The sequence below is a fragment of the Anarhichas minor genome, unplaced genomic scaffold (genome assembly GCF_050575085.1).
Source record: "Anarhichas minor isolate MPS153535 unplaced genomic scaffold, ASM5057508v1 ptg000017l, whole genome shotgun sequence".
Classification (NCBI taxonomy): Eukaryota; Metazoa; Chordata; class Actinopteri; order Perciformes; family Anarhichadidae; genus Anarhichas; species Anarhichas minor.
The window spans coordinates 8,974,348-8,986,783 of record NW_027466463.1 but is presented as its reverse complement, the minus strand read 5'-3'; the positions used below and the strand labels follow the sequence as shown (position 1 = coordinate 8,986,783).

Here is a 12,436-nt window from a genome sequence, read left to right as displayed (position 1 = left end):
GAGATATCCACTAAATTCTATGCAAAGTGTTTTTTGTTTATATATATAAGCAAAAGAAAAGTTCGGGATACGTCTAAGGTATATTGTGTTTGCTAAAAAGCATACATGTATGAAATACTATTAATGGGAGAGACGTTTTCCAATCGGACACCATTTGGGAATGAGGTTCTTCACTTTTTCATCTGAAAAAAGAAATCCGTACTACGATCGTTGTTTTGAGGATTTACCATTACCAAACCCCTTACCCTTTTCCAGAAAGTCCCCAGGCATCTAGTGGAAATTACATGGGGCCACATCTTTGCTGAAGGGCTCTTTTTCAAAATAAAAGCCCTGATTTAGAAGCTATGTCAGCCACTGCCTATTGCAGCACACTACTTGTGAAAACAATGGCAATGGAAAATTAATAAAGTGGGAAAAGGGGGGGAGGGGTGCTCCCACGCCTTTCCTCGAGGGCAAAACCGTATAGTGCGTAATCCGGGGCTTTTATCATAATACTATTTAACAATAAAGTCTCCCCCCCTCTTTCTCTCTCTCTCTCTCTCTCTATCTCTCTCTCTCTCTCTCTCTCTCTCTCTCTATGTGTGTGTGTCTCTCTCTCTCTCCTCAGCCCTCGCAGTCTCACTCCCTCCCCATGTTCTCCTCCTCCTCTCCTTTTGCGCACCAGACTCTCCCACCCTCGCCTCTTCTATTCGCTCACTGCGCTCCCGTCCTCTGCGCGGCTTGTGTCTCTGCCTACTCCTCCGCGTAAGAGCGCACCCGATGGATATGCAAAGTGATGCACTCCTGAAAACGCCAGATCTGCGCCTGCAAATGCCTCTGTGAAAGACGTACGGACGCGCAGCAGATAACCCGCGTCGGAGCGCTTTTAGTTAGATTAAGCCAAGTTCATTCCACGGAGACTGTTTTTTATTCTGCGCTTTTCTTTCTTTTGGATGATGATATGTTAATAAAGATGTTCGTCGGCGCGGATGACGGTGCGTTGCTATTTGGATGTGTGTTTCTGGACTTTTCAGCATATCATGACCGCGCGCCCTTTCCCCTCTCCCCAAGTATTTTCGTGTCTGCGTGAAGTTGACCGGCGGAGGAAGCACGATGAGAGGGAAATACTTTCTCCTCGGCTTCTTGTTGCTCAAAGTTATGGCTCTCGTGTGCAAGGCTGACGGGGAGCCGGGGCTGCTCGGGGGATTCGTCATGATCGCCACCTCCAACGGCTCCAGGGAGGAGGAGAGCGTGTCCGAGGAGACCCCGCACACGGAGGACAGGTGTCGGGGTTACTTCGACGTGATGGGCCAGTGGGACCCGCCGTTCATCTGCAAGACGGGCAATTATCTGTACTGCTGCGGCACCTGTGGCTTCCGCTTCTGCTGCTCCTACAAGCACTCGCGGCTGGACCAGAGCACCTGTAAAAATTATGACACTCCGGTGTGGATGAAGACCGGACAGACGCCCTACAAAAAAATTAACAAGATAATCGACAGCACCAAAGACAAGACGAACTTAATTGTTTACATCATATGTGGAGTAGTGGCCATCATGGCTCTCGTGGGGATTTTCACCAAATTGGGGCTGGAGAAGGCGCACCGGCCTCAGAGAGAGAACATGTCCAGGTAAGTCTCTCCCTCTCGCGCGCGCGCCATCTGTCTGCCTGCTTCTCTCAGTGCGCTTGTTTACAAAGAGACTTGCAGTAGTAGCCTACGCACGCAGAGATGCGGAGCGCGCAACGTCTCGTTCATATCCTCATCTGCCCCTGATGTGCACATCAGAAGTGCATAATAAGGAATCAATTATCAAATAATGCATCAGGCATATAATGTCTCTCACACAGGCTGCGGTTGGCATGGCAACCAGAGCATCTCATGTCATCTCCTGTTTTCAGATTCTTTATGTGTGTGGGTGGGTGGGGGGGGGGGGGGGGGGGGGGGGGGGGGGGGGGGTTGGAGAAAAAAAAGTGGATACTACATGCTCTCTCCACTCTGGTCTATCATCTGCTGTGGTACAGAATGACATTACGTGAGCTACTCTTTTCTCATCAGGCGGGGGCGGTTTTCTCACTAGCGTAAAGGCGGCATGCGTATGCTCCATTGTGTATGATTATAGATAAGTGAAAACACTTTCCCACACCTTCACGGTGTCATTTAATAGGCAGGAGTGTATGTGCTGCAGAGACATTCCCATTCATCACGGGGAATCTAATTTTTTCATTTATTTTTTGTAAATCACAGTTTCATAAAAAAAAGATTCTGTGCAGCCCAGCTGAATAATGAAATTAGCCCTTGTTATGCACAGTTCCTCATGTCTGCGTCCCTCGTCCCTCACCGCCTCTCTGTCTCTCTCTCCTGTCTGACAGGGTCGTCGCCAACGTGCTGCAGGGCGGGTGTCCAGGTGAGCAGTATCGCGGGGAGGAGGCCCTTGGGATGCATTCGCAGCACTATGTTTCCAGGGCCACAAACCTCCGTGAGTGGTTTTTATTTGTTGTTGTTGTCTGGACAGCTCTTTACTGGGTTTTGTGAACTGTTTGGGGCGGCATATGTGTGGGTGGGGAGTGTGTGTGTGTCAGCAAAAAAAAGAAGCTGTGTCCATGTTGGTGTCCGAGGCCTTCATGAAGTCATCTGGAATGATGTAAGGACGGGAAGAGTCACTCAACACAGCTGGGCTCAATTGTTTCAAAACCACGCTCATGTTTCACACTGATGGTGCGCACTCAAAAAAATCCTCAAATATACAGTACACACACATCCCTGCAGGCGTGTTCCTATTTTGTTTCAAATGACAGCAGTGGGGTTTTGTCTTATCTCGCACCGGCCTGATATCCATTTCACAACGCGCTAGAGAGAGAATCTCTGCCTGCATTTTTCTGCAGCTTTTCAAATCCAACCGTTATTCACCGTTTTATTTTGGTTCATGCCCACATGATATAATGAGAGAGAGAGAAAAATTGAAGTGGGAGTGTGTGTGTGAGTCGGTGAGGAAGTAAGTGGTGGTGATGGATGTGTGTTTTGCGTGTGTGTGTGTGTGGGGGGGGGGGGGGGGGGGGGGGGGGGGGGGTTTGAAGGATGGTGGTGGTAGAATAGAGAGCGTATGAATGCCATCTATTTCTGTTGCGTCCCGTGGGCTGCTACAGTACCGAGCTTCTTTGTGTTTTAACACCGAAGATCAAACAGATGAATCCACACAAAAACACACACACACACACACGCTCAAATATGTGCAGACCCGAGCATACATCTGCATCATAAACACATGGAATGAAGTCAGCACACACAGCATTCAAATCTTCTAAAAGTTGCATCATATTTATTGTGCCAAAACAAAAAGCAGATCTGAGATGAATTTGTTCGAGATAAATAGCAACTGCGCCGTTAGAGGATTGTCTTTCTGTGAAATACCATCTGACTGCTGTAGAGATTTCAGTCGAAATCACATGTCAAAAACGACAATTTGACCCGGTCATTTTAACATGGTGTAGAGTTTTAAAGTCCTAGATTTAGGAAAAGTGAAAAGATGTGCCAGTCGGATGAGATCATTTTTGCAAGTTAACAATGCAAATAATGTGGCAATAGTGATTATAAACTACTTTTCTTTGCGAGAATGAGATAAATATGTAATCCTACAGCAGCAGCTCCCCGGGCTAACAACAAGGTGACATAACCCTACTCAGCATGAAGCACTACGCCCACAGACACCATCAACATCATGATGAGAGCACATCTCGTGGAAAAGGTTGCATTCATTAAAATGGTTTTAGTTTCAGGGTGGGGGGGGTCTCAGTCTCACAACAGTGGTGCCATGAAAAGAGATGAAAAAAACCTTTCAGCAGGTGTTGGGGTCCACTGGAGTCTTTTTTTTTTTTTCTTTCTTCTTCCTCACCAGAGTGATGAGATAGCGTGGCGGCCTTTCAGCTGAGTGGCCGGCACCAACACTGCTGTGAGATAGTGATTATTATTTGCAACGTGGAACCTGCTCCCCTTGGCCCTTCTAATCCTCTGGGGTTGTGGGTAATCATGTGGAATGTTATTAACCTCCGTGATCTGGCGGGATCCTCTCTTACAGCCGCCTGATCGGTTTACGGGTGCCTCCGCCGGCCCTAGGAGGACGATTCATCACTGGGGGCAGGCTGAGGGGAGAGGAATTAGATATGGATTCGCTGGATATGACCGTGTTATTCTTGTTTTAAGTGATTAACAGAAGATAAATAGACTGAAAAGGGCAAGGCGATTTTTCATTGAGAGAGCCGCTGTGAATGTGCGCCACAGACGGGGAAGGAAGGGAAGGAGAGGGAGGCGGATGTAAAGACGAGTGCTTGGGTTCAAAGGGGCCCCCGTATGTGTGCACAAAGAGAGTTTGTCCAGCTACAGTGCAGGATTGTGCTGGAAAATACATTTTTAGTACTAAATACATATCGATTAGAGTTTACGGCTAGATTGTCCTATTACTGGCATCAATGAATCTGGTCAGGCAGGTCCCGGCTGCTTATGTAGGAGGGGAAAACAATTCCGATTAGCTGTCAGTCACAGAGTGCTGTTTGTCTGTAAAGGAATCGCTGATGTCCCCAGCCGCTTTATCATTTATATGGTTTCCCCCTCAAGCACTTAAATCAGCACATTTGTCAACAGAGGTAGAGAAAAACAAGCAGACCCGTATTCCCAATGCGCCCTTTGCTGCGTCTCTAACATTCGTAATCATTATCACACGTACACCACAAGTGAGATAACATCAATTAGTAATACAAAAACCCAGGGCTTGTGTTCCTTATGTTGTGGGCCCCTGTGCATATCCAGGAGGGGGCCCTCCGCAAACGACTGCACATTAAGAACGGACACTTTGGTTGCTATACGCGAACCAATAGAACCAGCCAGCAGAACCATCAATCCCCAGGTGGGGCCAGCTGGCAGCACTTTCATGTCTCCTCCAAACCCAGAGACTTTGTTTAAATCGTTAAAAAGGCAGAAGAATCCTGCGTCTCTTCGCTTTCCAGCATCAAAGAGAGCCGAGGAGCCAAAGAAGGGAGGGTTAAGGGAGGAAGAGGGGAGGACGGTGGAAGGAGAAGGGAAAACAGCGCAGTGTGAAGAGTCAAGAGATCTCAGAGGCAACGCCCAGACTGAGGGTTGCACTTTCTCAAACTCTGAAGGACGGGGGCTTTGTCTCTGCATCTGTCTGTAAAGCTGTGCTCCTTGTTTGGATTGCTGCGCGGAAAAAAAAAAAGTCTGACAAATATCTTGAGTCGAGCGCTGAGTTCAGGGTGACTTTCGCTACAGTTTAAGGCACCAGAGAGTCTCTTAAGTGTAACTGACGAGCAGCAGAAGCTAATCTCTTTGTTACCACACTCACTGTATAATCTAATAAAGAAGTCAGTGGTGGAATTGAATTGTAAAACACACACACACACACACACAGTACTCTGTATTCACAACTCAAATCACCATTTGCAGGCTTAATTACCTCCCCAGCAGTTATAGTCTTTGCCTAAACATTCTGAGATGGAAAGGATGAAATTTTAATAGGTAATTGCTTCTGAGATTGCACAGGCACGAGGAAAGGCCCACGTCTGCACAATACTCCTGCTCTGCCTTGTGACTGTGTGTACATGTGTGTGTGTATGTGTGTGTGTGTGTGAGCGAGGGTGTCTGCATGTGCCCTGTGCAGGCCTGTCAAAAGGAGCTGTGCATATCCTTCGTTAAAAGTAGGTGACTGTGTGACCTTGTCATCCCAGCTGTCATCTGAGCCCTCAGTGTGTCACATCTGATTGCAGAGTGTCAGAGCGGAAAGAGGAGCTCTGGCCAGTGAACCCACACACACCGCTGTGCAGGCCGTAGAGACAAGCGAAGGGAGGCCGCGCGAGAGAAAGCAAATGACAAGGCTGGAGGTAGTTATCTGGGAGGCGTCGCTCCGGCAACAGCTACGTTTTATAGCTCAGCTTCTGTCCTCGTGTTCGAACAGGAAGGAAAAGCAGACGAAGCCGAGGTTCCACACCCCCGTGTTTGTCCGCGACAGTTTCTGCTGCGTCTACTGCTAAGTTTTCTTTCATCCCGACCATTCAGGAAAAGGTTGATCTTTTTTATTCCATTTCTTACATTTCCATTTTCTTACCGTTCACTCCGCCTATTTACAAAATAAAGTCTGAACGCACGCACCAAAAGTCGCTCAGACACTCGTACCAAATTTACTGGCCATTTTCAGACATACACTAAAAGGCATAGTGTCATTCACTTTCTTGTCCAGAGTTACCCGAGAAGATTGATACCACTCTCATCACTGTCTAGTAAATGTAAAATGGTTAGCATAGCTTAGCATAAAGACTGGAACCAGGGGCTTATGCCCCGTAAAAAACAAAACGTTGTGGTTTAACGGGGGGTTATGTGCTGAATTGTTTCTTAGCTGGATGCAACCCACACAAGGCACATAAGCTCCTATAAAACCACAGTTTGTCATGTTTACAGTTCTAGTGAACTTTTCCTTAAAGTGCGTGTATGAATATGGCCAATACATTTGTTGCTGGATTCTTTGTGTGAACCTTTGCGTAGATGGACATAGGCGTGATGTCTTGCTGCCATCTTGACAGTTGATACCCAAAAAATACCTATTTGGGCAACAAGGTAGAGACTTCAGGCGATGCATGCAAGCAAGCCACAACCACCCGGATCGAGAGTTTTCCTCTGAGATACCCGTCAATCACGACAAACATGCCCCAAAAGACGTTTTGCTTATTATGTTGTCGATATGGACTATAACTTTCAAAATTGCAACCAAATACATTAGGAAAGTGACGTTAGCTCTTGAGAAACGGATGCCCTGGCAAATGGCCATTAGAGACAAACATGCTAAACTAAAAGACAATAAAATGTCAATTCACATATTGTAACTTTAGCCCCACATAATATACTTGCCTGCACTCTTTGGCACAATTCACCATTTAGTTTGTCTGAACAGCTCGTCGCTCCTGACAAATCATCTTGTTATTTCGTACCACACAGCTGTTGTTCCTACTATAAAAATACACTAACGGTGCAAATCAGGCTACAGTGAGCAACAAGGGAAACAAAGTCATTAAGTCACGGCCTCAGATCCTCAGAAGAGTCTCCTCCTCCTCCTCCTCTCAGGGGCCTCATTCCTGCACCCTCTCTCACATTTTAATGTGAGGCTCCCTCAGCCGCCCAGGGACCCCATTAGATTCCTGTTTATTAGGGCTCTTGGACCGCACAGCTGGCAGGCGTCGACCAATGACAGACATCCACTCAGTTCAGGCCAGGGAGGTGTCAACGTAGCCTGGGGAGGGAGACTGGGCCTGGAGGACTGGAACGGAGAGCGGAAACAAAATGATTTCTGAAAAATGTGAAGAGAAAAACAGAAAAACTCGGCGACCCCTAGCTGCATCACGCTCACCACGACAAAGCATTCTTTGTGGAAGGCAATGTAAATTGGAACAAGCACTCATTTTGTGGACATTTAAAGAAATCGAAAGAGTTTTTTTGACGGGCAGAGAGCGCCGGCCTAATGCGTGTCGCCCGTCCTGTTCGGTCCTTAGTGTTTTGCATCAACCGGCGTGTAATTTGCCATCTTGTCATTGTGGTGCAGTAATAAAAGAAGCAATACGGACAGGGAATATCTTAACATATAATCAGCCAAACCCCCCCCCGCACCCTCCTCACAAATATTAATCACTTCATTTACTGCCAGGAAGTCACATCTTGCATTTGACAGGTAATTACGTCTTCGACTGTGTGTGTGTGTGTGTGCGTGTGTGTGTGTGTGCGTGCGCTCGAGTCTATGTTCACTGACGTGCTCATCATACATGCGTGTACATATGCACATAACCTGTGCTGTGCTTGGGTGAAACCCTGAGTGGGATGAGCAGCGTTCCATCCATCTATCTTCATCGCTTTCAGACTCATTTACATTTGGCTATCCGTAATGACGGAGCACTCGCAGGCAGTCATGGGATAAGCAGACAGACTTCCCATCTGTATGTTTGAACAGGTGGTTATCACCACTGGTTTCTAATTAACTGCTACACTGACTGTCCTTAATCGACTATTCAAATGAATGAGTCAAGCCTTTCGCAAATATTAAGATTATTTTCTGTATGAATATGGATTTACAAAAAAAAAAGTAATTATGAAGGAAGATAGGTCTAAGCAGTATTTAAGTCGAGGGTTTTGTTTGTGTTTAAATTTCAAGAGGCACTTGGCTCGAAGCATGCATCCTCTGTCATTGCAGGAGGGGAGTTATTGTGGAAACGCTTGTGTCCCTTTCAGCAAAAAACGAGCTCCGTGTCTGTCAGACATACGTTGAAGCGAGCTGAGTCGAAGCATTGTAAATCTATTTAGGCCCCCCCTAACGTGTAGCTGTGTTACGCTGTGTGGAATCCGCTGTAATCTGCTGCTATTACAACACACTTTTCCTCCTATAAAAGGAAAATAGAGCTCTAATCTTCTGTCGTGCTGACAGTAATAGTTTATACATTCCTGCCACTTCCCAACGGTGTTCTGATGGTATTCACAGTGGAAGCCCCCCTCTCATGGGGTTTGCTAGTGATTCCAATCCCAACCAGGGGTGCTTGCATCCCAGGGGGTATCTTTGCAGTTGCCGGGGAGTACATGGAAAGATTGTGTAGTAGCGCAACAAATTAAAGTCATGATTTGAATTAAACTATATAAAGTATAGTGTATATCCACATGCTAATGCTCATACAGCCTTCTGTAATACCTGAACATCAAGGGTTGCGATTGAGAGTGCGTGAAAACTAGTTATCGAGCAAGTCGATTAGTAAGTAATTGATACACGGTTAGTTATCTAAAAGGGATGTTACCTGAAAGTAACAGATGGTGAAATAACAGCTAAAAGTAAAAGATAAACAGCTGTAATAGTTATCTAAAAGTAATGGATAAATGGTTGAAATGTTAAATAGTTAAAATAGATATCCTGGATAACATGGATACAGTTTATGTTTAAAATGGTTTGCTACAAATTAGGGCGGCAACAAACGTCTACTTTGATAGCCAATTAATTATCAATTCTTACTTTGATCAATTCATTTTCAATCAAACGAAAACTTTTTTTCCAGTGTTTCATAAAAAAAAAAAGACCTACCGGTAGTTAAAATGAATGGGTGAATGGTTTAAGCACTTAGCTTAAACCATCTAAATACTGAAAGTACCATTTTCTGAAAGGACATTGTAAAAATGTTCCCTTTTGTAAAGTCAATAGTGTTAAACAGCATCCAGTTTAAAATCCGTTTGGATCAATGAAGAGGTACTTGAGTTCATCAGACAGGGCTGATCCGGTTGGGGGAACACTGGAGTACAGTACACGTCATTACACCTCCAGTATTATAGGAGCGAAGCTGTATGTCGGCCAGTCACATCTCCATGTGTGTGCATTTTGAAAGTCTTGGCTTCGAAAGAGAACAGTCTGTTTAGGATGAATTGGCAAAAGCAATAGATGACTTCCCATGTCCCTAAGGTGCTGAGGCCTCTTTATCCTCCTTATGCACACAAGTGCACACACGCACATGTATATGGACACCAAAAGGCACCCACACGTGTTCAACCTCCATATACACACACACTTATATTCTCCAGGCCTGTGTTTCACACGGCCCGGGGGTAGGCAGCAGATTTGCTTGGCAAGCTGAATGATGCCACCAGCGATGTTAAGTCACAGGCAGGGAAAGCTCATGCTGGGGCCACATTTGCGAACCCCCCCCCGCGCACCATCCATGCCCCCCCCCCCCCCCTCCCCACACACACACACACACATCACCAACTCCACCTCTTTCTCTCTCTTTTGGCCTGCGGGCTTCAGTATGGCCTGGCTCGCTCACCACCCTGCCCCGAGGAGGTAGGGACACATTGGCAGCCTTCCCCGCCGCTCGCCCTCCCATCCTCGCACCTACATATGGACGCACGCAAACACTGGAACACACAAGCTCATGGACAGGCTTACAGCCCCCCCCCCCCCCCCCCCCCTTCCCTCCCCCCGCCCACACCGCCCCCCATCCTGCTGGGCACTGGCCCATGGATAGGGGACATGTGGCTGGGCGAAATGCGTCACGATGCTGGGCTCTCGCTCTGACAGATCTTGTGCCTGTCTGCCTGCCTGCAAATTACCAGCCTGGAACGACTCACGAAAAAAAAACAAAGAAGGAGTTTTGTTTTCCACCCTTCTGAGTGCGGCAATCGCCCTGCTCTCAGCTCCCCCTCGGCTTCTGGTGCCTTTTTCTCTTGGCGTCTCTTGCCCCTTATGGCAGTGGTTGGTTACAGAGTGTGTTCTTCTTTCAACTCCTGGTGCTGTTGTTGTTGCGGATTCTCGATGACATTCTCACCATTTTCCCCCAGAGAGAAGCAGAGGTGTGTTTCTTTCTGCAGCCATTTACAGTATAAGTACGCAACAGGTTTAGAAGGCACCGATAAACATGTTCAGGTTGCTACACGGCATATATTTTGTGCTGTGACATTGGGAGTGAGTCTACAATTGAACAGCAAATCTCCTTCCTGAGAGGATTTAAACCAAGAGATCAACTGTTTTGTTTTTGTTTCAGGAGCTTTTCCTTCAGGAAAGGTCATGCTGTTTCTATTTATCTTGCCCACATATAACCTGACACTGATAGTGGAAGCTTCACACAGCTAGAACCACCTCCGTGTACAAGGAGGAAGTCAAGGAGAACACACTCATTGAATACATCATCAGTGTGACTTTCAATTCTGGCTTCGAAATCTTTTAAAGGACTGATCCACCAAAAGCCTATATAGGTTTTGAGTATGAAAGGTGGCTTTGAAAGCTTGTAGCATGCTCCTTTTGGAAGGCAGGAAGATAGCTGTGACCTATGATTTAAGGAATAGCCTGACATGTTACAAAATACGCTCATTTGCTTTCTTGCTGACAGTTTAATGACTGTGGGATGTTACATATGACACCACAATAAGGAGGTGGTTGGCTGAGACCGGAAATAAAGAGGAAACAGCGAGTGGTCGCCTGGCAACCTCAAGGCACAGACAAGAAAGTCAACAGCTCTTGGCAAAGAGCTCCAAAAGGGTTGTTCCTGAAGGGCTGAGGTTCTACCCAGAATCCTCTCCTTCTGGAAAATAAAACATCATAATCCATCATAATATCATATAACACAATCATGTGTTTTGTTTTCCAAACGCACCTGGCCGTTTTGTTGCTCCTAATGTGAACATAGCATCCAGTAAGGCAGCTTATATGATCCTAGCATAGAAAGGTTCTCTGTAGAACCTCTCATAGGAGGTAATCGGTGGAACCTTTTACAGATGGCTCAAAGGATAACCCTTTATGTTGGGTTCTAGGTAGGAGCCTCTGAAAGGGTTCCAGCTGAGAACCAAAAAGGGTTCTGCTATGAGGACAATCTGGAGAGCCCCATATAGTTCTAGTAAGCACCTTTATTTCTGAGATCGTAAAGACACGAGAGTGGTATCTATCTGCTCATCTAACTCTCGGCAAGAAAGCAAATAATGATATTTCCCAGAAGTTATTCCTATCATTGAAACATCCAAATAAACTTCTCAAACTCCTGCAGTATAATCTGCCTGTCCTCTTTATGGTTAGTATGTTCCAAATACGGGAAAAAAGTCAAAACCCTTTCCTGCCAAAAGCACACTCTTTGTGGTTTGGTGAACCCGTTGACTCAATATGGAACTTTGAAATGCATTCCTGCCCTTTCAATGGCCACTGTGTTCGGCATCATGCATATATGCAAAATGCTCCCTTTCAGTATCTCCTCATCAGATCACAGGAAGCAGCATGCCACTGTGTCTGTGCACAAAGCAACTTAATGAGATTCGAAATCCCAAAGGGCTTTACCTTATTGGAAAATCAAAGAGGACATTAATATAGGATGGATGCCCGGTAATATATAATACACAGTACTCTGCCTGTGATTATGCAGCTTTTTTTTTTTTGCAGCTCTATTATTGTGTGTAGAGCACCTGCATGCAGATTCAATACTTCCTTTAAGTGTCTAGCCTATAATCATACAAATCTGCATGACTTTGCACATATGATAAACATCTCCAATCACACAAGAAAGGTACTTTTTTCACTTTAGAGAGATGGCAATTGCAGGGATTGCTGCAGCTAGTAGAAGAATAGTAATTCTAGAGGAGCAGAAGAGACAGGCATCCAGTGGGAGAAGTACCTTTAGATGTCACTGTCAACCTCACCAGCAGGCAGCGATTGAATCAGCCCCCCTCAGGAATCCTGGGAAATGGAAGCGGAGGGGATCTGAAAGTGTCTTTTCCCCCCCTCCTATTCTGATATACGGAGCTTGCCGGAGAGTAGTCGTACATGCCAAGTCTGAAAGATAGGGACTGAGTACAGAAATAAAGTAAGGGAACAGAAAAAAAACGAGACGGGTAGAGAGATGAGAGGAGAGAGATTGTTGAAAAAGAAAAGCGGACGGCAGGCTGAGAGTGTTTGGGCG

The 12,436-nt window shown here is 46.1% G+C and overlaps 1 protein-coding gene across 1 annotated transcript in view; it reads left to right on the top strand.

The window, feature by feature from the left end:
- The first annotated feature begins 1,092 nt into the window (after positions 1 to 1,092).
- The window catches only part of shisa9a (shisa family member 9a), a 40,537-nt gene continuing 29,193 nt past the window's right edge, over positions 1,093 to 12,436 (top strand). Inside the window, exons 1-2 of the mRNA XM_076093256.1 lie at positions 1,093 to 1,607; positions 2,348 to 2,454. Coding sequence (XP_075949371.1) covers positions 1,093 to 1,607; positions 2,348 to 2,454 — 622 coding nt within the window. The remainder of the gene's footprint in view (positions 1,608 to 2,347; positions 2,455 to 12,436) is intronic.